The sequence below is a fragment of the Platalea leucorodia genome (assembly GCF_965183815.1).
Source record: "Platalea leucorodia genome assembly, chromosome: 18".
Taxonomy (NCBI): Eukaryota; Metazoa; Chordata; class Aves; order Pelecaniformes; family Threskiornithidae; genus Platalea; species Platalea leucorodia.
In genome coordinates this window covers 9,844,175-9,871,584 of record NC_138840.1, presented here as the reverse complement: position 1 = coordinate 9,871,584, position 27,410 = coordinate 9,844,175, and the positions used below count along the sequence as shown (strand labels likewise).

At 66.8% G+C, this 27,410-nt stretch overlaps 4 protein-coding genes across 10 annotated transcripts; 2 read left to right on the top strand and 2 right to left on the bottom strand.

Moving 5' to 3' along the window:
- Window positions 1-610: 610 nt before the first annotated feature.
- Window positions 611-1,597, bottom strand: GPR3 (G protein-coupled receptor 3; the record flags this gene model as incomplete). The annotated part of the gene is made up of 1 exon (XM_082329902.1): window positions 611-1,597. The coding sequence occupies one exon, from the start codon at window positions 1,595-1,597 to the stop codon at window positions 611-613; it is 987 nt and encodes a 328-aa protein (XP_082186028.1).
- Window positions 1,598-3,959: 2,362 nt separating this feature from the next.
- On the top strand, window positions 3,960-9,457 carry CD164L2 (CD164 molecule like 2; the record flags this gene model as incomplete). Of its 4 annotated transcripts, none has more annotated exons than XM_082329539.1 (6): window positions 3,960-4,044; window positions 5,819-5,923; window positions 6,516-6,593; window positions 6,786-6,851; window positions 7,558-7,723; window positions 9,293-9,457. In XM_082329539.1, 6 exons carry the CDS (start codon window positions 3,960-3,962, stop codon window positions 9,297-9,299), a joined length of 507 nt encoding a protein of 168 aa, XP_082185665.1. In that variant the 3' UTR covers window positions 9,300-9,457. The 4 variants fall into 4 exon arrangements, with proteins under 4 accessions (XP_082185665.1, XP_082185663.1, XP_082185666.1 ...); XM_082329537.1 differs by having other exon boundaries at window positions 6,783-6,851; XM_082329540.1 differs by lacking the exon at window positions 9,293-9,457 and having other exon boundaries at window positions 7,558-7,912.
- Window positions 9,458-11,449: 1,992 nt separating this feature from the next.
- On the top strand, window positions 11,450-20,727 carry MAP3K6 (mitogen-activated protein kinase kinase kinase 6). The gene is made up of 28 exons (XM_082329343.1): window positions 11,450-11,875; window positions 12,368-12,507; window positions 13,201-13,224; window positions 13,647-13,834; window positions 13,952-14,120; window positions 14,315-14,421; window positions 14,533-14,703; window positions 15,017-15,129; window positions 15,281-15,440; window positions 15,584-15,734; window positions 15,906-16,013; window positions 16,085-16,134; window positions 16,261-16,356; window positions 16,670-16,754; window positions 16,836-16,969; window positions 17,048-17,175; window positions 17,276-17,412; window positions 17,565-17,670; window positions 17,831-17,988; window positions 18,094-18,274; window positions 18,349-18,511; window positions 18,794-18,959; window positions 19,056-19,241; window positions 19,376-19,481; window positions 19,730-19,976; window positions 20,068-20,323; window positions 20,443-20,519; window positions 20,640-20,727. The coding sequence occupies exons 1-28, from the start codon at window positions 11,596-11,598 to the stop codon at window positions 20,701-20,703; spliced, it is 3,951 nt and encodes a 1,316-aa protein (XP_082185469.1). The 5' UTR covers window positions 11,450-11,595; the 3' UTR covers window positions 20,704-20,727.
- A 158-nt stretch (window positions 20,728-20,885) lies between these two features.
- SYTL1 (synaptotagmin like 1) lies at window positions 20,886-26,885 on the bottom strand. 4 transcript variants are annotated; one of them, XM_082329416.1, is made up of 16 exons: window positions 26,745-26,884; window positions 25,929-26,197; window positions 24,640-24,936; window positions 24,203-24,348; window positions 24,020-24,128; window positions 23,647-23,686; window positions 23,254-23,353; window positions 22,968-23,062; window positions 22,615-22,737; window positions 22,363-22,529; window positions 22,177-22,279; window positions 21,909-22,070; window positions 21,760-21,838; window positions 21,588-21,687; window positions 21,298-21,503; window positions 20,888-21,194 (listed from the first exon to the last, which is right to left on the bottom strand). In XM_082329416.1, exons 3-16 carry the CDS (start codon window positions 24,885-24,887, stop codon window positions 21,055-21,057), a joined length of 1,818 nt encoding a protein of 605 aa, XP_082185542.1. In that variant the 5' UTR covers window positions 24,888-24,936; window positions 25,929-26,197; window positions 26,745-26,884; the 3' UTR covers window positions 20,888-21,054. The 4 variants fall into 4 exon arrangements, with proteins under 4 accessions (XP_082185544.1, XP_082185542.1, XP_082185541.1 ...); XM_082329415.1 differs by having other exon boundaries at window positions 25,929-26,012; XM_082329417.1 differs by lacking the exon at window positions 25,929-26,197.
- Between the last annotated feature and the right edge of the window lie 525 nt (window positions 26,886-27,410).

The window sequence follows — 27,410 nt, the reverse complement described above, 5'->3', positions numbered from 1 at the left end:
GGGTTTGGGGTGCGGAGCCTGCGGCAGCACCCTCTGCCCGAAGGCAATGAGCACTAGAGGGCAGCAAGCCGCAGCGCTGGGCCGGCGGCATTAAAATCATATTAAATAATAATTAAAAAAATAATAAATAAATGGATGGACAGCTGGGAGAAGGAGGTGGGTTTGAGTCCCTCCTCCTCCGGCAAGCAAGTCTCCCTCCCTTCCCCAAACGTACAAAATATATTTTAACCATCTGAGGTAAATAACGAGGCTGTAAAAAAAGCAGGAGGGGAGCGAACGTTCCCGGTATCGCCCCCCCTTTAAAAAAATAAAGCATCATAAATAGTTGTAAAGAAAATATGAGGATCTCCCCCCTCTCTCTCACGTGCGCACGCATAAATATAGATTATATTATGGATAAAAAATATGTTTTTCTCTCCTGTAAATTCAAAAAGTGGAAAAATAGAGGAAGAGAAGGGGTTGTGCCCAAAAGGACGGGGCTGGGAAGAGCTGCTTGATTCTGAGAGCTCCTGCGATGCGTCTCTGGGAATGAAAAGGGGAAAAAAAAGAAAATCCCCCAACCGCAATCGGTAAGTGGAAGGTGCAGAGAGGCTGGGGAGGGGGACGCGCGTCAGACGTCACTGGGGGAGCGGGACCGGAAAGGCATGGCAGAGGAGAAGCAGCTGCAGCACACGGTCCACAGCATTTTCTGGATCTCCTGGTTCCTGAAGGCATAAATGACGGGGTTGATCATGGAGTTGTAGGTGGCGGGGAGGAGGGTGACGTAGGTGTAGAGGGCCGGGTAGCTGTAATCCCCCAGGAGACAGTAAATAGCGAAGGGCAGCCAGCATGAAGCAAAGGTGCCCAGGATGACGGCCAAGGTGGCGATGCCTTTTCGGGTGGTGACGTAGTGGGAACTGGCCAGGAAATGTCTCTGGACGGCTATCTGGTGGGCATGCCGGCAGACGATCTTACAGATCTGCATGTAGAGCTGGAGCATCACCGCAAAGACCATGAAGAAGGAAACGGAGAGGATGATGAGGTGGTTCTTCGTCAGGGGCTTGACGATGCTGCAGGTGGAGGGCTCCTTCAGGCAGTTCCAGCCCATGATGGGCAGGAGCCCATAGCAGATGGAGGCTCCCCAGGTGAGGATCAACATGATGTAAGTCCTGGTGACCGTCCTCTCCGAGTAGTAGGTGAGGGCGTTGTAGAGGGACAGGTAGCGGTCAATGGTGATGGTCAGCAAGCTGCTGACGCTGGCCGTGAAGGAGGTGACCAGGAGCCCCACCGTCAGCAGGCTGACCGCCTCCGATGGGATGAAGTAGACAAAGGCAAAATGCAGGATCAACCCCAAACCGGCCAGGAGGTCGGCTGTGGCCAAGCTGCCGATGAGGAGGAACATAGGAGCCCGGAAAGCCGGGGTGTAGCAGATGACCACCACCACGATGGCGTTCTCGCAGGAGATAATGGTCCCGGAGATGCAGAGGACGACGTCCCAAGGGTTCAAGGCGAGGGGTTGCACCACGGACTCCAGGTCCAAGGAGCCGCTGCTGCTGTTCCTGGTGGCGAACCAGCCTTGCCGGCCTTGGCTGGAGTTGGGGGGCCTTTCCTCCATCATGCTGGCGGAAGCTGTCCTGCTGCAGCCGAAAGCCAGAGCCGCCCCCTCAGCACCTGCTGCCCGCGGCAGGGCCCCACCCCAGCTGTCCCTGTGCCACCTAGCCAGGGACAGTCCTGCCTCCCCCCAGAAGTTGTCTCCGGGAGGGGGGCAGAGCGGCGTGTGTTGAGGCTGTTTGCTCCGAGGGGATTTTTCTGGATGAGGTGGTTTGGGTTTAATTCTTTTGCAAGCAAAGAAAAATAAAGATGTGAATTAAAGGGGGGGGGGGGGGGGACGACGACCCCGCTCAGCCCGCTCCTGCCTGTGTCCGCTGCTGGGGGTGTGCACTGCGTGATTTTGGTGGATAAATACAGGGGAGCGGGACCGGCCCCGGCTCCCCCCCGGGGCTGCGAGGCAGCAAGGGGGGATCCCCAGCAGCAGGTGAAGGGGCGGCGCCGGCGGGGGGGAAAGGAGCCCTCCCGGCCCCGCCATGCGCCCCCCACCCGCGGGGACACCCCTTGCCTTGGGGCTCTGCCCCTCCCGGGGCAGCCGGCCGGGCAGCACAGCCCCGGGGGGGGCACGGCTGCCCCTCGCCCTCCGTCCCACAGCGCTGCGCTCTGCCCAGGCGGGCTCAGCCCCCCCGGGCCCCCCGTGCCCCCGGCGCCAGGCACTCACCTGCCGGGGTGCTCGGCCGCGGCCCGGGATGCGCCATGGGCGCCGCCGAGTTATAGTGACCGAGCCCCGGGGGGGTGACTCACCGCCCCCGCCCCCCCCAGCCCCCTTCGCCCCGCTGTGACGTCAATGGCGCGCCGGAGCCAATCAGCGCCCCGCGAGGCAGCGCGGGCGCGCGCGCGCGCCGCATAGTAATCGCGCTAAGGACGGAGCAGCCCATTCATAAAAAACAGCCCCCGCCCCCCCCGGCCCAGGCCCACGCCGCCCCCGGGACCCCCCCCCCCCGGGCTCCCCCGCCACGTCCCGCAAAGCCCCTGCAGGGCCGTGCTGCAGGGGAGGGGGCGCTGCTGCCCCCCGTTGCAGAGGTTCGGGGGGCTCCGCTTTGCGGGCCGGGCGGGGGGGCGGCCCGGGGGGGGGCGAAGCTGGGTCCGCCCTCGCCCCCGCACAGCCGGAGGTGCGCAGCCCCCCCTCCCGCAGCGGGTCCCCGCGGCCCGGCTTTCCCGGGCGGGTTTGAATAATTCATGGCCGGGAGAACCGGGAAGGCTTGGGCCGGCCGGGGGGGCTGCGGGAAGGGCGGCGGGCGGGGAGCCCCCCCCGGGGGAGGAGGAGGAGGAGGCAGAAGGCGTGCGCACCCCCGGGGCCCTGCCGGGACTCCCCCCCGCGCCCGTTCCTCGAAGCCCGGTGTATTCCGGGCCTTCCCCGCAACCGGCCCCCGCCGGGCCGGGGGCGCGGGTTTGGCCGGTCCCGACCCCGCTGCCAAGGCGTGGCGGCTCCCGGGGTGCCCGGGCCGGGCTGCGGCGCTGCCGGGACCCCGCGGGGGTCGGGACCCGCCGGTGCTCCTGGGCACGGCTGCGGCCGCGCCCGCTCGGAGCCCGCCCGGGGCCGGGGGGGGGGCCCGGCCCGGCCCGGCCCGGCTCGGCCCGGCGGGAGCTGTTCGCGGTGCTGAACCGCCACGGCGCGGCCCCGGGTCCCGGCGGGGCCCCGGCACCTGCGCGGCCGCGGGGAGCGGGACCGGCGGAGGGGCCCCGGGGAGGGTGGGGGCTCCCGGCCGGGACTGGGGGCGGAGCGGCGGCGCGGGGCGAGCGGGCAGCGCACGGGCAGCGCGTGCAGGGCCTGGGCAGCGCCTGGGCGGTGGCGTGCGGTGGGTGTGCGGTGCGCAGGGTGTGCAGCGAGCGCCGGGCGTGCAGCGCTCAGGTAGTGCGCAGCGCGCACACAGTGCGCAGGGTGTGCAGTGAGCGCAGGGTGTGCAGCGTACATGCAGTGTGCAGTGAGCGCAGTGCGCAGGCAATGTGCAGTGCGTACGCAGTGTGCAGTGCACAGGCAGCGCGTGCAGTGAGCGCAGCATGTGCAGTGAGTACAGTCAGTGTATGCAGCGAGTTCAGCGTGCGCAGCGCAGCCGGTTCCGCGCAGCAGTGCGGGCCGGGGGTGCAGCGCCCGGCGCTCCGGAGCCCCCCCACGGCCGCGGGCAGGCGGCGGGGGGAGCGGGGGCACCCCCGGAGCGGAGCCCCCCACGGGCCGGGCCCCCCGGGGAGGGGCGGGACGAGGCGGGGCCGCCCCTGCCCGCCCCCCGCTGCCGGGGCCGCCTCCCGCGGGCGCGCATGTGCCCGCGGCTCCGCTCCGCTCTCCCGGGAGCTCGGCGCTGCCGCAGCCGACGCCTCCCGCTGGGACCGGGCCGAGCTGAGCCTGGCTAAGCCGAGCGTAGCCGGGCCGGGCCATGGCCCCGCCGTGCGCCGGGGCGCTGCGCTGCGCGCTGCTCTGCGCGCTGCTCTGCGCGCAGGGGCCCGATCCCACCCGCGCAGGTACGGCCGGGGGCGCGGGGGGGGGCGAGGGGAGTTTGCAGCTGTGGGGCAAACGAACTTTTTGGGGGGTTTCTCTTTCTTTCGGGGTTCCCCTCGGCCTCGGCCCCCGTGGGACCCCCGTGATGGGACGGGGAGAGCCCTGTTCCTTCGGCTGGCCCCGGCTTGGGGGGAGGGGGTCCCCTGCTCCTGCTCCCACCCGTGGGGCTGGGACCCCCAGGGCCAGGAGGGGTGCCCTGGGCTGCTGCGGGACAAGCGGGGTGCAGGGTCCAGCCTCCTCTCCGAAGAGCGGGGGGATCTCGTGGTTCGTGGCAGTTTCTGTGGGGGAGCGGAGCCGTTGTCCTCCTGCCCGGGTGCCTGCAACTCCAGGCATGAATTATGCAAACCCCGGGCTTGCTTCTGCTCCTCACCTCCCATCCCCCCGCTACTCACGGGAGACATTTCCACCCTGACTTGTCCCACCGGGACCCACGCATGTTCCCAGGGCTCCCATCGGGATGGGGCTGCCCTCAGCTGGCCCCGCTGCCCCCCTTTGTTTCCCTCTCCCTCCCCACACCTGATGACAAGAGCGGGAGTTGACAACGTTGGGCTCAAACGTCTGTTCCTGTGCCTGCCGCGATAAAAATAACTTAAATTATAAACCTGCCTGAAACCCTTGTGAACAAAGTCCTACTTTCCCATTGGTTCCCAGCAGGTCTCTAAATGCTGGAGGGGGGGCCCGGTGGCGTGCCCACCACGCCGTAGCCATGGCAATGGGTCCGCAGCATCCCACTTCGTGCCTTACGCCACCAGTTGCCCCCTTTGCTTTTGCTGGGAGAAGAAAAGGGCGTCTTCTATCACCAGGCATGGCCCGGGTGGCCAGGAGGACCCTAAGAGCTGGGGGCACTGGAGCTGCCCACCCCAAAGGGAGGTGGGGTGGTGGGAAGCCCTCTGCAAAGCGCTGCCGGCGGGGATGGGTGCAGCTGGCGCAGGAAAGCCAAGCACAAGGCTGGGTTGGTCCCTTTGTGGCAGAGACCCCTGGGAGCCGGCCCAGGGGGGTGCCAGCCCCCAGCCCCCTCCTGCGAGCCCTGGGGGGGTGGTTTGTCCCCTGAGAGCCTGGGTGGGGAATGGCTCCCGGCTTCTTCCTGGGATGTTGCAAACACGGTCGTGGGCGTGGGACGCGGAGAGGTGCAGGCAGGGCCCGGCCACGGCTCCTCGTTGCAGCCTCCCTTGCTGGCAGTCATCGCTGTAAATTAATGATGAGAGAGTGTGTGTGGGGGAAGAGCTCACGGCAGAGCAGCTCCACGAATGCCCAAGTGACTCACTGCCATGCTGGGGTGATGGGGAGCGGGGGGTCCTGTGGGACGGTCTGGGGGGGCAGAGGGATGATGCTGTTTAAATAACCCCGACCCGGCTGCTGGGAGCAGCCAGGCTGGTGCTGCTGCCTCGTCTCTTTTAAACCTCCGCCAAAAGATCCGGGGTTGGGGTGGGCTTGCCCTGCACTGCGGCCCGCCGTGGCTGCAGGTGATGGGGTGAGCGCTGGTGTCCCAGGTGGCCACGGGTGCTGGGAGCTGTGGGATGCAGGATGTCCCCTCTCCGGAGAGCTGGTGATGCTACAAACACAACTGCAGCCAGCCGGGATGGGTCTGTTCGTGGGTTTGGTGCTGCAAGAGGGTGCTTCATCCCTCCTGCTGCATCATGAGAAATCCTCCGTGGAGCAGAGGGTCCAGCCCTGACCCCAGCTGACGGGGGGACAGATGCTGGCCCTGCCCTCACCCCTTTCCCCCGGCTTTGGCAGGAGAGTGCGGCAAGCTGAGGTCCTGCGAGACATGCACGGCCAGCACCGCCTCGCACAATGCCACCGGCTGCATCTGGGTGGGCTGCAGGAGCCCCGAGGAGACAGGTGAGGGGGCTCAGCTGTGGGGGGGGACAGCAAGGGGCTCCCACCGCCAGAGCTTACTCCGGGCCTGCCATCAGCCTTCCCCAGCCCTTGCCGCTGGGCTGGGGCCGTGTCGGGATGGTGCCGGCAGCTCAGCACCCTTGGGGGCCTGGTCCCAGCTGCTTTCCATGGTCAAAGTCCGCCTCACCCGACCCATCCCGGGGGAGGCAGGGGATGCGTGCCAGCCGAGTGGGCAGGGGTGTGGGATTTTGGCATGTGCTACCCCCAGCCACGCTGGGCTTGGGGTAATGCTGGGAACCCTCCACTTCCCCCTCCATGGAGGTGCGGATGGAGCAGCACCAGGCAATGGAGGTGGGAGAAAGCTGGCTGCTTATAAAGCCCTTGTTTGGGGCTCTTCCCTGCAGGGGTGCGGATGCGAGCCCCAGCTTGCAGCCCCTCAGATGGATGCCCATCCCTGGAAATGAGTCCTCGCCATCCCAAACCCTCGGCTGCCCAGGGCAGCCCTGGGCCCAAATGCCATCAGCTGCCCTGGGTGCCCCTACAGGCTGGTTTGCTGGGGGGTCCCTTGGGAAAACCCTGCTCCCTCTTCCCACAGAGACGGGGAGCTGTGTGCAGAGAGGGGCGGCAGCGCGAGCGACCTGTGTGCTCTACAACACCAGCACCCTGTGTGGAGGTAACCCCGCTCCCGCCACGAGAGTGGGTTCCCCCAGACCCAGCAGCCTTTGGGATGGAGGTGCTGCTGTAGGTGCCAGGGCCGTGGGGATGAAATCCCACCCCCGGGACAGAAAGACGGGGCAGGGGGTGCAGAGCAATGTCCCTTGACAATCCTTTTTTTCCCCATTCCCTCTGTCAATGCCTCCAGCAGCGCTGAAGTCCCCCACCGAAGAGCCTCCACAGTCCCATAGCAAGGAGCCGGTGACGCACTCCCCACGTGAGCGGTTCTGGGGGGGCGGGAGGTGGTGGGATGAGGTAGGGGATCCGGGTGCCCCAGGGGACAGTGGCCAGTGGGATGGGACAAGCCACTTCCCTCATGTTTCGCATCCCCTTGGATGAGCAGAGCCACCCTCGGGGTTGCATCCATGGATCTTCATCCTTGGCTGTGCCCCAGGAGGTGCCAGTGCCATCCCCGGGGTCACAGCTCGGTCCCTGTCCCCCCCTCTCTGCCCCGAGCAATGCTGCTGTGGGCTGCAGCGATGCCAGGGTGGGGCTGGGGGGGGGGTCATAACACCCTGCAGTCCCCCCAAGAACCAGCCCTGCTGCCATCCTTGCCGGGAAGTGCTGTCTCCGGCTGGGTTGGAGCAGGGGCTGGGAGTGGAGAAGGAGCCTCTTCCAGGAAGCGGGAACTGGAGAGCATTGGGCTAATTACGGCAGGTAACCAGAGCCCAGAGCCCTCTGAATTATTGATCCCACTAGGATCCTTTCACTGCTGGCTCCTCTCCCACGCAGTGCCAGCTGCCCTGACACGGGAAGGGGCCGAGCCCATCCCTGCATCCACGTGTCGATGGGGATGTCCCAGCCCCATGCAGATGCTGGGGTCTGTGCGGACCCCAAATCCCCTCTCCTTGTCAGGGGCATCAGTATCCCAGGGATGCCAACAGCACCTGTAACTCCCCCACCCTGTTTTCCCCTGCCATTAGGGACCACCACAACCAGCGCCCCGCTGACAGGTAGCCCTGAATTTCACCCGCCCGGTTTTGACACGGCCAGCTTCATCGGTGGCATCGTGCTGGTGCTGAGCGTCCAAGCCGTGGTCTTCTTCATCATCAAGTTCATCAAGTCGAAGGACAGCACCTACCAAACGCTGTAAGGCTCCTGCGCCCCCAGCCGGGATGGAGGTGGGGGGACCTGTGCCGGCTCATGCCTGGGCCAAGCCCACCCTTGAAGCCAAAAATGGGGGTCAGCCCCGGTGCATGGGGCTCCGTGGCCCGTCTGGCCGTATCCTGTCTCGCAGCTGAGTGTTGTCTCCTGTGGCTGTTTGTGCCGGTCCATCCTCACCCGGCGAGGGGAGGAGTGGGGAGATGGAGGGGCTCGTCCTCCCCTGCCTGTCCCCTCACCGGTGTCCGCCTGTCCTGCCGCCTCCTCTGTCTGTTGCTGCCTGGCCAGATCCTGGCTCTGAGCCCTGTGGAGAGCACAGGACCAACCCCCAAATCCATCCCCCTGAGTTGAGCCAAGTGGTGGCCTGTTGCTCTTCCCCCTTGCCTGGTGCCATGGGGCTCACCGTGTCTAACATGTGGGGCTGTGCCCCATCTCTCTTTCCTTCCACGCTGCCAGAGAGGACAACCAGTAGGTGCTGGGTGCTGGCGGCGATGGGGAGGGGGCTACCCCTCTGCACCCCCAGAGCTTGACCCTTCCCTCGCCCCTCCCCGGGGGGGGGATGGCGTGGTCCCTCTCTCCTGGTTTGCATGAAGGGGGTTTCCCGGCTGGTTTGCTGTTTTCCTGGGTGTCGTTAGCAGTGGAAGGGAAGGGGGTGTCCCCCCTCGCCCCCCTTTCATGCACGGAGCCCCTGGTGGGATGCAGCCGATGCACGGCCCCTTGGCACATCCGTGCCCCTTCTGCCACCTGGGTGAGGTGTCCCCGGGCCCCCAAGCCCTGTGGCAGCAGGGTGCACCCCCCCCCCGCCCCCCGAGCACCCTCAGCAGGGTCGGAGCTGCAGGGCCCAGTTTGGCCCCAGTTAAAGAGCACCCAGCAGTCTCCCTCCCCACCCTGGGCACCCCCTGATCCCCCCCCACTGCACCCCCTGCCCCATTGCCCCCCACAGCCTTGGGGCTCACTGGGAGGCTTGGGGGGGGGGTCCCCTCTTTCCCCGGTGGGCTCTCAGGTGCCTTTCCCGTCAGCATTTTGGCTGGAGCACCCAGCCCCCTGCTCCGACCCCCCAGCTGCTGCCCACCCTGGCCCCCCCAGCCCCTCTGTGCCCACCAGGGGAGCAGAGCCAGGGCCTTGCTGTGTGCTTTGCTGTGCCTCTGTGTTGCTGTGAGGGTGTGGGGGGGTCCCCAGCCCCCCCCCCCTTCTGTGTGTTGTTTTGGGGAGGGGGGTGCGTGCTGTGTGCTGTGGGGTGAGACTTGTAGCTCGGGCTGCCCCAATTAAACTCTGCGAGGTGGTGTCTGTCTCGTGTCCGGGGGGTTCATGTAGCTGGGGTGGGGGTGTGGGGGGGCATGGCTGCAGAAAGCCTGTGCCCCCATCCTTCCCCTGCAGTAGCTCCCATCCATGCACCCCAATTCCCAGGCCTTCCCCATGGCATTGCCACCCACATGGGTGCAGCGGGGTGGGCACTGGGGCATCCCACTCCCTGGGGGCTGCGGGGGCCTGGACCCCCCCAGCGCAAAGCTGCCCAGGCCCTTTCTGCTACGCGCTCTTCTCTGTCTGCTGCACCAGGATCTGAGGCCACCGCACGCCCCAGGCTGGGGAGATGCTGCCCTCGTCCTCCCCAGGGCAGGCAGAGAAGAGGCCAGCGCTGCCGGCATCCCTGCCCGCTGCCAGCATCCCTGCCCGCTGCTGGACTGGCTGCAGGGCCCCTGCCCACACCACAACTATGCAAAGCTGGCTCTGCCCCAGGCTGCCCGCTCTGCCCCGGGGGGGACCAGGTCGGGACATGTCACCCAGGCCTGGCCCCTGTCCCCAGCGCAGCTGGGGATGCTCTGGGGGGTTTGCACCCAGCGTGGCCATGGTCGCACCCTCCGTCCGCTCCCTGGGGGGGCAGAGCAGGGCGGAGGGGTGCAGCCAGGCAGGGGGGTCCCATCCAGCCCTGAATCCCAGCCTTGGGCTCCCCCACCACCCACCCTGTGCTTGCCAGGAACCTGGGGGACCCAGGGTGACCCCAGGGGATCAGAGGACACATGGCTGCGGCTGGCAGCAGGGTGGCCCTTTGCTGGCCAAGCCCCCAGCCCCATGCCAGGCAGAGCCTGAGCTGGCGCAGGGGGGACAGAGACCCAATAAAGGATTTTCCTCCTATTTCTGGTGTCTGTGTCATCGTCACCCATCACCCCCAGAGCCCGAGCAGCGGGTGCTGCCCTGGGAGATTTTGGTTGCAAACCCCGTACCTGCAGTTGGGGACGTGACTGCGTCCTGCCCACAGGTTGGTGTTGGTGGGGGGTCCCAAGTGACTCCAGTCCTTCCAGTGACCAGGGGAGGGGAACCTGTATGGGGAGGAGTGATGCCATGCTGGAGGTTGGAGCAACAGGACGTCATCCCCTCCTGTCCTGGGGATCTCACCCCATGGTGTCCCTGTCTGTGGGGCACGTCCCCTTGCCTGGCCCTGGGGGCTGCAGCAGGCAGGGGTGGCCGCGGGCTGAGGCTGGAGGAATTGGGGGAATTGCTGGGCTGGGCTCCCCAGCTCCGGACCAGCGTGGGCCAGGGCTCGAGGAGGACACACACCTCTGTGGCTGCAGTCAGCCCCACTAATGCTGGGCACCCCAGGGATGGTGATGGGGAGGAGGGACGCGTTTCTTCCCGCAGCAGCAGTGGTGAAGCCGGGCACGGTGTGTGCCGCAGCCACCACCCCCCAGCTCTGCCTTCCCCGAAATGGCGGTGGGGCTGAGCAGCAGGCCTGGGCAGGCAGGGCTCTGTGTCCCCCCCCCGTCCCCAGGCGCTCGCCATCCCCGCTCCTCCCTCCTGCCCCGGGCTGGCCTGGCCCTGCCGTGGGAACAAGGCTGGGATGGCTTGTCTGCCTGTGTGGTGGCTTGTCTGCCTGCATAGTGGCTTGTCTGCCTGCACGGTAGCTTGTCTGCCTGCACAGCAGCCCAGGCCAAGGTGCTGTGCCAGCCTGTCCCCTGTCTGCCCGCAGCTCTGCCCGCAGCTCTGCCCGCAGCTCCCCCCGCAGCTCTGCCCGCAGCTCCCCCTCCCCAGCCAGGCCCGCCAGCCGTTTCCATCCCCTCTCCAGCCCCCGGGGACCTTCCCGGGCCCCTCGCCCCGGCCGGGGGATGTGATGGGGGTCCGGGGGGGGCTGCCCGGCCCCTCGCCCCCCCGAGAACCCTGGCTTCGCTTCGCCACCGCCCCCTCCACCCCGGCGACTTTGGGGCCGTTATTTCAGCTGTGACACGTGCAGGGAAGGGGGAACCGGCCCCGGCCCCCCCGCTCCCCCTCGGGCCGCCCCGGCTCCCCCTTCCCCTTCCCGTCACTCCTGTTTCGCAACCGGCCCTTTGCAACCGGTGCCGTCGGGGGACAGGATGCGGCCGGGGGGGTCCGGGTCCGGGTCCGGGTCCGGGTCCGGGTCCGTGTCCGTGTCCGTGTCCGTCCCGGGGGGGCCGTTGACTCACGGCCGGGACAGGCGGAAGCGGCGCCCGGTGCCCGGGGCGGAGCGGGGCGGAGCGGAGCGCGGCGCGGGGCAGCCCCGGTGCGGAGCAGCTCGGGAAGGAGCCCGGTGAGCGGGGCAGACCCGCCCGGTGCCGGCGGGCCGGTAGGGAGCATCTCCCGGTGGGGAACGGGGCACCGTGCGCAGGCAGCCCGGTGCAGGGCGCGGGCTCTCCCGGTAAGGATCAGGGCAGCCCGGTGCAGGGCGCGGGCTTTCCCGGTAAGGATCAGGGCAGCCCGGTGCAGGGCGCGGGCTCTCCCGGTAAGGATCAGGGTAGCCCGGTGCAGGGCGCGGGCTCCCCCGGTGAGGAGCAGGGCAGCCGGGTGGAGGGCGCGGGCTCTCCCGGTGCTCCGTGCCAGGCCCCCCGGTGGGTCTGGCTGCCCCAGCGATGGAGGTGCCAGGGACCCCCCCAGTAGCCGGGAGCTGCTGGCAGGACCCGCTGGCTGTGGCGGGCACGGCGGGCCGGCCGGTGTGCTGGACCCCGGGGCGGGCAGGCGGGCAGCGGGCGCTGAGTGTCGTCTGCGTGCTGGGCCGTGAGCCGGCCACATGCCCCGCGCTGCGCAGCCTGCGCGACGCCTGCCGCGGCCTGCGGGCACGCCTGCACACCCTGCCCTTCGGCACCCTGGCGCTGGGCGACACCGCCACCCTCGACTGCTTCTACAACGCAGGTGAGGATGCGACCTGCTCCGCCGGCGGCATCCCCGGTGTGGGGTTTCTATCACCCTTCTTTCCCTGCTATTCTGCCCGGTTATCCCAGCTGTCTGGGAATACCTGGACTGAGACTTTCCCTGTTCCCTGTGCAGCTCCCGGCGGAGCTCTGCTGGCTGTGTGCTCTGGTGGTTTGCTGTTTGCTTTTCTGCCTTCCTCCTGTTTACTTTCCAGGGTGGCTGGACATTTGCCGAGACGTCTTCCTCCCCGGCATTAAACACGCGGGTGTGATTTCAGAAAGGGTGTTTTTTGTGGAGGGTTTGCTCAGGGTTCAACCCTGTGCTGGAAGCAAGTGGGTGCCCCTCACTGTGGCCTCAGGCTCTGTGATGGCAGGGGCCATCCCCTCTCTTAGGGGATGCAGACCCCCCAAACCAGGGGGTGGCTGGTTCCCTTGCCCCATGAATTGGGGTCTGGCGCCGGTCCTGTGAGCATCCCCGCCGTCCTGCCCGCAGATGTGGCCGTGGTGGAGCTGAGCGACTCCGTCTGCCAGCCCTCCCTCTTCTACCACCTGGGCGTCCGCGAGAGCTTCAACATGTCCCACAACATCCTGCTGTGCTGCCAGGCCGACCTGCCCCCCCTCCAGGCCCTGCAGGTCAGCAGGGACGGGGACGGGGACAGGGACACCCCGGCCCCCTGGGTGCTGCTTCTCCAGGGTGGGAATAGCCCCAAGCGCCTGGAGCATCCATGCCGGCAGGAGGGGGATCTCCATCCCTCCCCTGAGCCCAGCCGAGTTCCCGTGGTCGCATCCTGCTCTGGCAAAGATTTCCCTGCACCTGGATAGGATGAGGAGGGGGTGGCTGGGGACCCCAGTGAGCCCCAGACCCAGGTTGCAGGGTGCTGGGTGTTCCCATGGCCCCAACTAGCTGGGAATTCTGGAAGAGGTGCTTTTCCCTTGGAAAAGCCAATTCCTTGGAAGCAAAACCCTCCGCACGGAAGGGGACAGTGGGAGGGATTCTTGCTGCTTGGGGAAAAAAATGCAGGTGGGAGCACATCCAAATAGTCCCCAAATGTTGCCCTGACTCGGGGGGGGCACCCGTTCAGAGACCCATTCCCTGTGCCGGGTTCGGATCAGAAGCCGGCTGCGTTTGCAGCCCTGCCCGGGGAGGGGGGGTCCACACGCAACGCTCACGGTGTGGGGGCGACCGGCCGCCCTTGCGGCTTGGCCCTGGTGTCCCTTGCTGTCCCTGGCTGTTTTCCAGGTAATTCCAATCCCTGAGCCTGAAATCAGCTGATTTCTTTTGCCAGGGACACTCATTAAATCCCTTCTCCTTCCCTCTCTCCCCAGGAGGACATCTGCCAGAAGAACTCAGTACGTCTCGTCCCCATGCTCGCTGCCGCAGTGCTGGGGGGTTTGAGCCCCTCTCTTCCCCTGAGCTGCCTCTCCCCAGCCTCAGAGGGCAGCATTGCAGACAAGGAGTGAGACTTCTCCCAAAATCTGAGTTGGGTGTCTGTCACTCGCTCAGAGCAAGTGCCAGGAGCAGCAGCATGGAGAGGTGTACCTGGTTTTGAAAAGAACCAGAGGTGTTCACTCTGGAGCATAATAATGGCAGTCAGAGATAAAGCTGTTTTGTCTTTCCCTGCTAATGACTTATGGAAGGTGGTTGTGTTAGCACGGCCTGTATCATCCAGACAGCATGGGCAGACTTGGGGAGAAGGGGCTGGCCCATGACATGAGTAGAGGGGTTCTCAGCTCGGCTGGCACAGCCGCTCACCCCTTCTCCCCTCCCTCAGGACCTCTGCAGCAGCTACACCTTCATCCCCTATGCGGTGACACCCCAGAACAAGGTCGTCTGCTGTGACGCCGGGGCCATGAAGTGCCTGACGGAGCTTTTCCAGCCCAGCTTCAAGACAGAGACCTTCTTCACCCCGCTGGCAGCCCGGCTCGTCCAATTGCTAGAGGGGATCCCCACCGACTCCTGGTACTGCTGCCCACCCCTCTGGCTGCAGGCAAACCCCCACGCCCACGTGGGCTCGCAGGGCTTGGCGGAGAATTGCCACCACCCCAAAAGCCCCACGTGTCTGCTCCCCATCTCCAGTGGGTATTTTCGGGAGACGATCCGGCAGGATATCCGGAGGGCACGGGAGATGTACCGAGGGGAGGAGCTGAGCCGGGAGCTGGCCCGCATCCAGCAGCGCCTGGACAGTGTGGAGCTGCTCAGCCTGGACATCGTTGTGAACCTCCTTCTCTCCTACCGCGATGTGCAGGTGAGGGGATTTAAACATCCCGACGAGGTGCCGGGGACCATGTCGGCATCCCAGGGGGGTGCTCCACAGCCTGCCCTTGCTCAGTGGAGCTTGCAACCCTCAGGGCTTGGCTGGTTCAGGGAGAGCATTGCCCTGTGGAGCTGGGGATGGGCAGCACGGGGGCCACCGGCTCAGCCCCGCCGCCATCCCCGCAGGATTACGATGCCATCATCTCGCTGGTGGAGACCCTCCAGGCGCTGCCAACCTGTGCCGTGGCTGAGCAGCACAATGTCCGCTTTCACTACGCCTTTGCCCTCAGCAGGTGAGCAGTGGGGGGACACACACCCCCTGGGCACCCCGATGGCACAGGGTCGAGGGACCGAGGGGCCGCACCAGTGGTGCCATTTGCCGAGTGCCAGTCGCATGTGCGCAGACGTAATCATGCCGGGGACCGGGAGAAGGCCCTGTCGGTGCTGCTGCCCGTGGTGGAGCGCGGGGAGGGGGCTGCGCCTGACCTCCTCTGCTTGTGTGGCCGCATCTACAAGGACATGTTCATCAGCTCTGGCCTCACCAACACTGAGACGAGGGACCGGGCTTTCTACTGGTGAGGCTGGGGACAGAGCTGGGGACAGGGGTGGGAGCCACCTGCCTGCTCATGCCCCTGTCCGGGGGGTTCGCAGGGACTCTGGGGGCTTTCCGGGCAGTGCAGCCCCACGCTCAAAACCCCCCTCAGCAGCAACAGAGGCAGGTGGTGCTAATTCCTGCTGGGCTTTTATTTTTTTACTTCTTTTTTGGGGTTTTCTGGTTTGGGAGTGCTCCCCCATCGTCGGGGGCAGCTCCAGGACCCCGAGGCAGCCGCATTTTGGCTGGCAGGGGGGTGGCAGTGGACGTGCCCTCCACCCAGCATCTCTGACCAGGTACAGCAAAGCCTTCGAGGTGGAGCCGAGCCTCCACGCAGGCATCAATGCAGCCGTCCTCCTTGTGGCCGCTGGGCATCAGTTTGAAACCTCCGTACAGCTGCAGCAAATCGGTGGGTGCCCACCCGCAGGTTGGGGACAAGGACCCACCAGGGATCGGGACCAGGCGCTGGGGTCTGCTGGCATCGGGGCACCCCCGGAGCGGCCGTGCCTGGGTGCGGGGTTGCTGGCAGAGGGGTGATGGGCTCCGGCTCCCACCTCCAGGGGTGAAGCTGAGCTGCCTGCAGGGTCGCAAGGGCAGCCCGGGGGAGCTGCACTACTACTGGGATGTGGGATTTTGCCTCGGAGCCGGCATCTTGGCCAACGACCTCGGCAAAGTCATCCAAGCCTCTGAGAAGCTCTACAAGCTTAATGCACCGGGCTGGTATGGCACAGCACAGCATGTGCCCACCTGGGTGAGACTGGGCCTCCAGTCCCCGGTGGCTGTGCCCCAGGAGGGGGTTTAGGGGCTTTTAGGGGGTGTGGGGGACATCCCTCTCTCCTCTCTTGCCCCCCACATCCCTGCAGGTACCTGATCTCGGTCATGGAGACCTTCCTGCTCTACAAACACTTCCAGAGGAGCCCGCAGGTCCCCTCCGCCCGGCAGGAGCTGGCTGATTTTTGGCTGGGCTTCCTCCTCAAGGCGTGCCAGCCTTTCGTCGCCGCGCCGTGCTGCCCGGTGAGGGGCCCCACCGGCCCGGGGGTGGCTGTCCCTGGGCTCACCGGGGCTGTGGGGAGGCACCGAGCAGCCCACCGGTGCCAACCCAGGGGGCAGGATGGGGGTGCAGGCATGCAGGCTGGGGACCCGGCAGGTGGTGGGGGCTCACTCTGCAGCCCCCCGCTGCCACAGGTCCTGGTCCTGGAGCTCAGCAAGGTCCTGCGGCCAGCCCGGCTGGCACTGCATGGTGGCATGGAGGAGCCCACACTGACGCTTGCCCTTGTCTGCCCCACGGAGAAGGTAGGGATGGGGCTGGGGGCGGCTGGGGGTGTCCCCACCGACCCCCTCCTCACCTGCCTCTTCTCTTGCAGAAGGCAGCATCGAGCTGGACCTTTGCGGCCACAGCCATCCGGGGCGTCAGGTGAGCGTGTCCCAGGTCCCCTTGCCAGCAGGACCGAGGATGCCCCCGTGTGCCTGCAGCCCCTCTGCCCACCCTGTGGGCAGCATCAGCCCCACTGCTGATGGGGTGGGGGTCCTCTCCCTCCAGCATCTGCAAGTGTGACGAACGGGGCTGCTTCCTCTACGTGATGCAAGTGGAGGAGGATTTCCAGCTCTACTTCCCCTCTCAGCAGCACTGCCGGTGGTGAGCAGAGGGTTGGGGGCACAGGAACCCTCACATTGCTGGTGGGGGCGTGGGGGACCCCCAGTCACTGCCCTGGTGAGCGGGGAGGGATGGGAGGATGCTATTTCTTCCCTACCTTAATTTTAGGGGAAAGGGATCCTAGGGGCCCAACCCCTGCAGCTGGGTCCCACAAAGCAGAGTGGCAGAGACCCCCCTGTGCCACTGGTGGCGGACAGACTGGGAGGGGGACCAGGAGCCCCTCTGTGCTGGGGGTCAGTGGCTGGGTCCCCAGCATCCTCACTGGGGCTCAGGATCATTGTCCTCCCGCCGGCAGGTTCTGCGACTGGATCCAGTCCCTCCTGGCCAAGCAGGCAGTGGGTGGCGAGGAGGTGCCCAGCCCCACACAGCCCGTCCTGGAGGTGAGATGGGGACACGGGGTGGCATGGGGTGACACGGGGCACTGTGTGGCACAGGCTGCCAACCCACATCTCTGCCCGCAGTACAGCTACGAGTACTCTGAGGCGGGCGAGCGGGTGGTCCTGGGCAGGGGGACGTACGGGATTGTCTATGCCGGGCGCTGCCTCAGCAACCAAGTGCGCATCGCTATCAAGGAGATCCCGGAGCGGGACAGCCGGTAGGTGCCATGCTGGGGGATCCTGGGGGGTCCCGGGGGACGCTGGGCAGCCCCTCACCCCCGTGTCCCACCACACAGGTACTCACAGCCCTTGCACGAGGAGATCGCCTTGCACAAGCACCTGCGGCACAGGAACATCGTGCAGTACCTGGGCTCCATCAGCCAGGATGGCTTCATCAAGATCTTCATGGAGGAAGTGCCAGGAGGTGGGCAGTGCTGGGGATGAGATTTGGGGGTAAAGGGGGACACGTGGCCATATGCGGGGTCTAAACAGGGTTGCTGCCCCCCTCCATGCCCTGTCTCCAGGGAGCCTGTCGTCCCTGCTGCGCTCCAAGTGGGGACCCCTGAAGGACAACGAACCCACCATCGTCTTCTACACCCGCCAGATCCTCGACGGGCTCAGCTACCTCCACGATAACCACATCGTGCACCGCGACATCAAGGTGAGGGGTTGGGGGGCATCGCCCATCTTGGGGGGCACCAAGCAGTTGCCCGTCTGTGCCCAAAGACCCTGGGTTGATGCCCGATGGCCCTGCTCGAGCTCCAGGAACTTTTTGTGGCTTGGTTTTATTTCGGGGTGCCCTTCTCACACCAGGGAGACAACATCCTCATCAACACGTACAGTGGGGTACTGAAGATCTCCGACTTTGGTACCTCCAAGCGGCTGGCAGGCATCAGCCCCAGTGCTGAGACCTTCACGGGTAAGGGCAGCCCGGGGCTGGGGGCGGTGGGATGCTGCGGACCAGGCAATGCTGGGGTCTGCATCCTTTGCACCCGGCATGGGGAGAAGGAGGACCCCCCCAAGGGGGAGTTTAGGTGATGGATATGGGCTCCTCTCACCCCTCCTCATCCTCTCCCCAGGCACCCTGCAGTACATGGCCCCGGAAATCATTGACCAGGGCCCATGGGGCTATGGGAAGCCAGCGGATATCTGGTCCTTGGGCTGCACCATCATTGAGATGGCCACGGGCAAGCCCCCCTTCTACGAGCTGGGCAGCCCCCAGGCTGCGATGTTCAAGGTATCCATGGGGTTGGGCAGGGGATGGGAGCATTCTGCAGCCCTGAAATTGCCCCCCCTGGGGTGGCTGGTCCCTCTGCAGCCCCCACGAGTGCCTCCCCTCCAGGTGGGCATGTTCAAGATGCACCCGGAGGTGCCTGAGTCCATGTCGGATGAAGCCAAGACGTTCATCCTGCGCTGCTTCCAGGCCAATCCGGCCGAGCGGGCGACGGCTGCAGCACTGCTGCAGGAGCCCTTCCTTGCTGGCATCAGGAGGGCCCGCAGCCGGCCCGTGCCCCTGGTGGGGGGTGAGTCCGGGGGGGCAGGATGAGGGGTCCTGGCATGAGCTGCTAAATAACCATCTCCATCATCTCCCTGGCAGGTGATCCCCCTGACTCTGAGCAGCAGGATGGGGATGTGGAGGTCAGTGATGGGACCAGGGGATGTTCCTCAGCCAGGCAGGACGCCCCAGTGAGGGGCACAGGGGGCAGCCCCCTGCTCCCCTGCCACCCTGGCGAGGCAGCCTCCAGCCGCAGCTACTTGGGGTAGGGCATCCCGGACATGGGGGCGATGGAGGGACCTGGGGTGGGGGGGATGGCTTTCTGCCTCCCATGACACGTACTTCCCCTGCCACGTCCCAGCACTGCACCCCACGATGCTCCCTCGTTGTGCCAGGGCATCACATTCCTCCCCATTACAGCTTGGGGGGCTTGCAGGAGGTCCCCCATGCCCTCTGCCAAGCCCAACGGCCGCGCCCACCCTGGGGCCACACTCCGAAATGCCTGAGGCTGGGGGGGGCAGTGCCAACCCTCCCCACCTCCCACCAGCACCACCCAGGACTCGGCCAGCTCCAACCACAGCCTGCTCTCGTCCTCCCCCGAGGAGAGCGGGGACGGGTTCCTCCTGCGGAAGGACAGCAAACGCCGGGCCACGCTGCACCGCGTCCTCACCGTCGAGGCGCCGGGCATCGTTGCTGCCTTGGAGGAGAGCCAGGTGGGTGCTGGGTGCCTGGGGCGGGGGGGTCTGCGCAGCAGTTGGGTAGAGGGTGGGCATGGTGGCAGCCCCTGATCATCTCCTTTGCCCACCTAGAGCACAGCGGGTGCGAGGTTGGGCTCGGAGGATCTTGCCCAGCTCCTGAGCTGCCTGCGGAGCTACATCCAGTGCCCCAGCCAGCACCAGCTGCGCCAGGACCTCCTGGCACTGCACACCCGGCTGCGGGTGGAGGGGCTGAGCCTCCCCCACCTCCAGGCTCCCCTCTTCAGCTTCCAGGCAGCAGTGAGTGCCCAGAGTGGAGTGGTAGGGCGATGAGTGGGTGATGCCCCGGCACGGTGATGCCCAGGTGGAGGTGATGCCCTGGAACGGCAATGCCCTGGCACGGCAATGCCCTGGCACAGTTCTGCCCCTTCCAGGTGAGACGGGTGCTGCGCCGGCATCACATCAAACCCCACTGGATGTTTGCACTGGACAACGCCGTGAGCCAGGCGGTGCAGGCGGCTTTCGCCGTGCTGCTGAGAGGTGGGTGGCACGGGGGGACAGCCAGGACGTGGGTCCAGGTCCCACCACCGTGGCTGGGTGGGTGGAGGAAGAGGGCAGCTGGCCCAGGGTGGGGTGGGGGACTTTGGGCTGCTGGGGAAGGACTATGAGGGGGGCGCCAGCACTGGGGCAGCCTTGGCTGGGCCCAGCTCCCCATTTTGTCCCCCATGCTCTGGGGTCTGAGGCCAGCGGGCACCTCTCTGTGGCCACCACCACCTCTGCCCTCACAGACCTGGGACCGAAGGCTGGCTGCCTGGGGCAGGACGGCACCAAGGACACGAGTGACGAGGATGACCCCATGCCACCGAGGCTGTCCATCCCCAGGAGCCAGCCCCAGCGGGACAGCACCAGTTCGGGGCTCAGCACCAATTCAGGGCTCAGCACCGGCCCCAGCACCCGGGCAGACCCCCTACCCTCTCTGCAGGCACCCTCGGTGCTGGTGACACAGCTCTGCCACCTCCGCATGGAGACGGGCAGGTAGGGCTTCACTGGTCCTTGTGCCTCTGTCTCCCTGGCTGCCAGTACGTGCCACCCCCCGGGTGCCAGTCTGTGCCCCACGCTCTCGCAGGCTGCTCCAGGAGCTGGCCAAGAAGGAGCAGGAGTGGCAGTGGCTGATGCAGCGGGTGCTTCGCTCCGGGGATGATGACACCGCAGTCCCCAGCCGGCCCCAGCACAGTGGGCGGCACGGGGAGGACCCCCTGGGGTGCTTCGCCCTGGGGCAGGATCAGTCACCCCCGAGCCCCCAGCCCCACCAGGGACGGGCTGACCCCCTCCTCCTTGAGTGGCTGCAGCAGCACGGCACGGACCCGGCCACCACAGCCACGGTGAGGCCCGTAGCTACTGGGCACATGGAGCTATGTGGGGGCTGGGGGTCGGGCCCTGCTGGCATGAGCAGGGCAGCCCCCCAGCATTGCCCCCCAACACCCTCCACCACCTCCCACAGCTCCTCTCCCATGGCTTCACCCTGCGGGACCTGCTGGACTGTGCCACCCGTGACGACCTCTTCTACGTGGGCATCAGGTACCCACAGCCCACGTTGCCCCTCCTGGCCTGGCTGGGGTGGGAGAGCAGGGTGGCAGCGCTGGGTGGGGGGGACATGGCTTGGCCCCCTCCCTCCAACAGCCCCCTATGTCCCAGCAGGCGCGGGCCCGCATACCGCCTCTGGGCAGCCATCCTGGAGCATCGCCGGACCCTCACCCAGTGAGAAGGGGAGTGAGTCCCGGCCCCAGTGCTGTGACACGTCCTCAGGGGACCCAGGCACCGGAGCCCCGGGGCTGCCACCACAGGGCTGGCAGGATGGTGACAGAGGGGACAGCCTCATGCTGGGAGCAGGCGGACGCAGCAGCTCCAGCCCCATGCTGGAGGGAGAAGTCGGGGTACGGTGCCCACAGCAATAAACAGCCGCCAAATGTGCCCTCTGCTGCCGCTTCATTGCTGCCGAAAGGCCGGGGCGGGCACAGACCCCAGCCCCACACAGTGATGCTCCGGGTGCAGCTCCGTCCCCCCCTGGGTACCATAGTCCTGCTGGCACTGGGTGGTCCATGGGGGCCGGGGACTATGCCCGGGGGACCAGGTTGGTCCGCAGGGGCAGCAGCGCTTCCACCCACTGCCCGGGCTGCTGGAGCAGGCATCCCCACACCCCCCGCTCCTCCGCCGTCGAGTCCATCCAGCCCACCGGCAACCCATAGCTGCTCCCTGCGGAGAGACCACTGCTGTCACTCCCCGGCTACGCTGTTGCTACCACCCTGTCCAAGCCACCGGGAGCACCCCGGGGTGCCCGGGGCTCCCCCGCCCTCACCTGTGCCCAGGCTGAGCCGGATGCCGCCCAGCTGGCGCTTGGAAAAGGCTTCGTGGTGCCAGAGGGTGAACTCGGCGCATGCCTCTGCCAGGTCCTTGGCCTGGAAGCCGTCGTACACCATGGTGTGGTTAAAGAGGGGGTTGAGGCTCCGCTTCACCACCCGTGTCTTCTGCCGGCTCGCCTTGCTGTCGTCCGGCAGCACGTAGCTGGGGGTGACAGCGAGGTGAGGGACACACACACCCCCACACCCCAGCCCCTCCAGCTGTCCCCAGGGTGCCACCCCACCTTACCACTGCACAAAGGCGTCCACAGTGCCACTCTGCAGGGGGATGAGGCTCTGAGCATCCTTCACCCAGATGTGCAGCTCGCCCGTGGGTGGCAGCCCCCCACCTGCAGGTGAGAGGGGTCAGGGGCACCCTGCCACACCGGACCCCCCGCCCAGTGCCCGCAGGCACCTCTCACCTTCTGAGCCAGCGGGGATGAACTTCAATGCCAAGTTGAGGTTGCCCCGGCTGGTGAGGCCATCCGAGGAGATGGGCATCTGGGGAGGATGGGGGGGTTATAGGGGGCTGTGGCTGGGGGGAGGATGGGCTGGGGGGCTGTGGACTCACCCGGGGCTGGAGGTTGAACCACTCGGGGCGTGTGTTGGCCCAGTCCCAGGTGCCCAGTGCGATCTCCACCTCCCCCAGGAAAAGGTTCCTGCCCAGGCTGTCGTGGTGCCACACCGAGAGGTTCAGGGTCCGGCCCTGCAGGTCCCTCTTCTCCAGCTTGTACTGGCGGGGAGGGGACACAGGGTGAGGTTATCCTCCCCCACCCATCCATCCCCCCTTGAACCAGGTGGACTCCCTGCCAAAACCACCCCAAAGCAGGGTTAGAAACCTTGAGGGTCTCATTGAAGATGGGATCCAAGCTCCTCTTCCGCACTGTGGTCTTGCGCTTGCTGCGGTTGGACTTATCTGGCAGCAGGTATGTCTTGATGTACCTGGAGCCAAAAAATGGGGTGGATGCAATGGGTACCACCATGGGCATCGCCTGGGCATCGCCACTCGGGGCCGGGGCACTCACGGGTCCGAGCGCTGCTTCTTGGCCTCAGCCAGCTCGCGGCACCGCAGCACGTGGACCTGCAGCTCCTTCTTGGCCGGGTCATAGCGGAGGGAGAACTGGACGCAGCCCCGCACAGCCACACTGCCCAGCTCGCCCTCGCTGTACAGGCTCATCAGGCTGCCGCTCAGCTGCGGGGTGGGGGGACTGGGTCAGGCCCCAAGAGATGGGGGTTGGAGAGGCGACCCCCCACCCCAGCAGCCCCCAGCCCCGTACCGTGGAGGAGCTGAGGCTGGACACAGAGGAGCTGGTGGTCAGCAGGCTGCTCGGGGGCACGTGGCCGTTCTGTGGGGGCACCCAACCCGGGGACGCCTGAGCCATCTGGGGGGGCCCTGGCCCCTGGAAATGCAAAGCAAAGAGGGGTCAGCACCACCCAGACCCCATCTCCAGTGCGGGCTCCTGAGGGCACCCAGCTCCCAGCAAGTGCCTGGTGCTTGGGCACAGACCATGCCGTGCCGGCTTTGCACACCCCAGACAGCCCCATACAGCCCCCCCAGCCCTATATATCCCCCTCCAGCCCCCCCAGCGCCATACGGCCCCATACAGCCCCTCCAGTCCCACCATCCCACCTGCCCAGCGTCGGGGCCGCTGCATGCGGGGTCGGGCTCCTCCTCATCTTCCTCTGCGCTGGATGTGCCGAAGGGGTTCCCACCTACTGTGTCACCTGCAAGGGCGCAGTGTGGGCGGGGGTCCCAACGCAGCAGGGATGGATAGGAATGGGGGGGGTCCCATTTTTTTCAGCAAGTGGAGTGAGCAGGCAAATGAGGGATGGGGGGCCAGGACGAGGGGGCTGGCAGGAGGCAAGAGGCCGGTAAGCAGCACTGGGTGCTCTGACGCCCCCCAAATCTCGGTTACCTGGCTGGGCCGGGACGTCCTGCTCCCTCGCCGGGACGTCACCCTGCCATGGGGGCTGTGACACTGGGGTCCCCTCCAGACCCGGGGCCATGGGGCTGGGCTGTGAGGTGGCACATAGGAGAAAGGGTGAAAACAGACACCCCGGGCACCCTCCTCTCCCCTGCCTGCTCCCCTCAGTGCAGCCCCTCTGGGTCCCCATGCCATGGGGTTCAGGATCATACTTTGCAAGACTGCACACAAGGCTGGCCCCAAAGGCAGCACCCTCCGGGGCCACAGCAGCCTGGGGGGTCCAGGTTGCGGGGTGCTCCCTCACTGACCGAGCCCATCACCAGGGCGTCGGGTACCGGCTGCAGGCTCTGCTGTGCCGGCTCAATCCCCACACCAGGCACCGACCTGGGGTTCTGCAGCTGCCTGCACCTCCTCCGTAGGGGGGCTGTGAAAAGAGACGATAATTAGTTTCTCCTGACAAGGCATCAGGCTAACGAGCACTTTCTCCCCTCCCCGCATCCCTGCAGCTATTTATAGAGCCGGGGTCCAGCAGGGCTGCAGAAAACCCCCTGGGTGGAGGACAGACAGACAGACACCAGGACAGTGGACAGATGCCAGGACAGTGCAGGTTTGACCATGCCATCCCCTCCGCCACAGGCTCTGCTCCCACTCCCCCACCGCCAGCTCCCCCCGGGCATCCCGGGGCCGTGCCACCCACCGCAGGGATAAGAGATGCCACCAGCCCTGGGGCACCCATGGGGCGAGAGCCCCCCCTCACCTCTCCTCCTGCTCTGCCACACCATCCTCATCCTCCTTCTCCTCCACCAGTGGCTCACTGATGGCCTCCAGCTCGCCCAGGCTGGGGCCACACTCTGAGTCCCTCTCTCCTGGGGACATCAGGGATCTCAGCGGGCTGAGCCCTGGCCCCTGGTGTCCCCCTGCGTCCCTGTCCCTCGCCTACCCTGGGGCCGCCTCCTGCGGCGGATGGAGGCGCGGACAAGGTCAGAGCCCAGGTGGTGCCGGTGGCGCTGGGCGCGGGCGTCGCAGAACCAGTCCCCGGTGAGGGTCCTCAGCCGCGCGGGGTCCGACACTGACTTGCGGAGTTTGCTGGCAGTGGGAGGGTGGCGTTGGCTCCCCCCTACCCCAGTGCTGCCATCGACCCCTGCACCACCGTCCCCATCACCCTTCCCAAGCGGCTGATGGAGCCACCATGATTGGCGCTGGGGACGCCAGCCACCATTTGCCGGGGGCCTGGGACTCCTGATTCTGGTGTCACCCACTGCGGGGCTTCACCCTGGCCGGGCTCAGTGGGTGCCCTCATCCTCAGGGGAAAGGGGACCCCCAGCCTGGCTGCTCTGTCCCCAAGGGTGACACTGAGCAGGGGGTCCCCAGCCTTACCTGATGCGCCCCTCCTCACGCCGGCGGAGCTGCCAGTCGCGGCGCAGCACCTCGGCGATGGCACGCCGCTCCTCCTCCGTCAGGAAGCTCAGGTCCAGCAGAGCCTCGGCCCCCACCTCCAGCGCCATGGCGGGGCGGGGGGGCACGGCGGGGGCACCCTGGGGCGCTGGCCCAGGCGGGTGCTGAGAAGCAGGGGGCTGTGGCGGCGGGGGCTCAGCGTGCCGGGCATGCACCAGCGATGCCAGCATCTGGAGAGGGACCGCGGGGCCACTTTGGGGTGGGAATCATCCTGACCCTCTGCAAAGAGACGTAGTGGAAGCTCAGCATGCACTCCCCCCATTGCACCCCAAACACCCCCAGGACCCCTAACGGGGACAAACCGAGGGGTGGGATGATGCCAAGGGCACCAAGGGAAGGAGCACAGGCAATGCCACAGGCAGGCTGCAGGCAGGCTCAGGGAAGCCCTGCCGTTCCTCCTGCTGCCAGGCCCCGTGCCAGGGCCAGCCCTGCCTGCTGCTGGGATCCTGCCTGCAGCCCGTGTTTGCAAAGGGTGTTTGCAAAGGCTGGCTCTGCCCCTGCCTGCTGTCCCACAGGTTTTGTTGGGTGCCACGGCATTGAGATAGGTGGCAAAAGGGGGCTTGGCTGCCTCCATGATGGGCTGAGACCGAACGAGGCTGAGACCGTACTCAGCTCATGACAGCTCCCAGGGTGGTGGCTGTGGCAGGGGCTTTTGCCCCACTGCCTGGCGTTGCCTCACCACTGCCCTTCCTGGCCCCGGTGTTGGGAAAGCGCTGCCCGGCACGGGATGCCAAGGGCAGGAAATTGCAGCAGCGATGGGGCAGGATCAGCCCTGCCGCCCCCGGCCCCCCGCCACCCCAGGCGCCCCACTGGGATGTGAGCATCGGCACGGCTGCACCCTGGCACAGCTGTGGGGCTCCCACCTCCACCCTGGGACTTGGACACCAGTGGCCCTGTCCCCAGCCTGAAGGTGACTTTGTCCCAGCCCTGGGGGGGTTTCAGACATCCCTCAGTTCTGGGGACCCCAGTGCAGGACCCAGCGCAGGATCTGAGCACACCGGTGCCGGTGGGCGGGCTGGGTGCCACCCCTACCACGGACACCACCTTGTCCAAGCCAGCACCAGGGACCCCCCCACCGCACCCGGACCCCCCCAGCACCCCGCTCCCCACGCTAGGCAGGGGAGCCTGTGACACCCACCAGCACCCTGCACTCAACCAGGCTGCACCAGGGCTGGGGGGGCAGGGGGGGTGGGTCTTGGGGGGACACGTACCGGCTGTCACCGGGGCTGGGATGCTGCTGCTGCTGTCTCCCCGCCGCAGCCCGCTCGTATCCTGTTTACTGGCGGTGCACGGGGCTGTCCCCCCACACCGGAACAGAGCCAGCACCCAAAAAAGTCACCCAGGTCTGGCCCAGACACTGCTGCGGTTCCCCGGACCCCGCGGGGACCCCGGTGGGTGGGTGTAGCTGGGACATAAACAAGCACCCACGTCCCGCTCCTGCCGGCGTGTAGAGGGGTGCCGGGCACCCGGCCCCCCCACCCTGCACAGGAGACCAGTCAAACCAGTTAAACCTCCCCAGTGAGCCACAACTGGGGGGTGCGCATCTCCCTTTTTTCTTTGCAAGCAGCCCGCCGCAATGGAGGGCAGCACCGGATGGTGCAAAGCAACACCCCCGCCCCCCCAAATGCATCCAGGCTCAGCCCCCCCGGTGCCCCCCTGCAGCCCCTGGGGACTGGCAGGCCCCAGCCACCCCCACAACAGCCCAGGTCTGCAACCCCCGTGCCCCCCCACCCTCCTCCCTGCACCAGGGACCCCACAGCCCATCACCGTGGCCTCAGACCCTGTCCAGCCCCACCGGCCAGCCCAGGCCTCTGGCACAGGGTGGGGAGGATAAAAGGGCACCACAGAAATTCAGGTGCCGGAGCCCCCATCCCTCCTTGGCGGGGACCAGTGTGGGGGGGCTGCAGCCCCCCAAGCAGGGAGAGAGGAACCAGACCCCCAAGCCCCCCTGCTCCCCCCACACCAGGGTGCTGGTGCAGCACCGCTGTGGGGCAAGCAGTGGGGTCAGCACCCACAGCCGCCCTTACCTGCCCAGGGCTGCGCGTGGGGGTCACGGTGGCTCGTCCCCTCCCAGCACCCCACGGGGACCCTTGTGGCGGCGGGGTGGCACCCAGTCCCCACCCTCGGCTGGGTGCTGGCAGCCTAGAGCTGAGTCAACCGCAGGCGAGCAAGCACCTCCTCGCCCTGGCGGCACGAAAGCAGGGACTGGAGCCAGCAGCACCCGCCGGACGGGACTGAACTGGGCTGAACTGGGCTGAACTGGGCTGAACTGGGCTGAACTGGGAGGCGTCAGGCAGCCCAGGAAGGGGTGGTGCAGAGGGGAAGCACCCCGGGGTAGGGGGTCCCCAAGCCTGGTGGAGGCTCGAAGCCAAGGGTGTGGGCATGGGGATGGGGTGGGAGACCCCCCGCCCCCCCCCGCCCCATCCTCACCCAGGGGTTTCTGCGGAGCGCAGGGCAGGGTGCGGCCTCGGGGTGCCTTGTCCAGAGCAGCTCTGGGAGAACTCCCGGGCTGCACTGGGGGGACTGGGCTGACTGGTCTCTGTGGGGCAAATCCACCCTCCCCACAGCACCCTGCAGCCCCACACCCTAAAAGCCCAGTGTGGGGTGGTGAGGGGTCCCTGGGGCTCTGCAGGGCCCCCATCCCATGGGTACCCCCAGCCCCATGGCTCCCATCCTGCCCGGCACAATCCCAT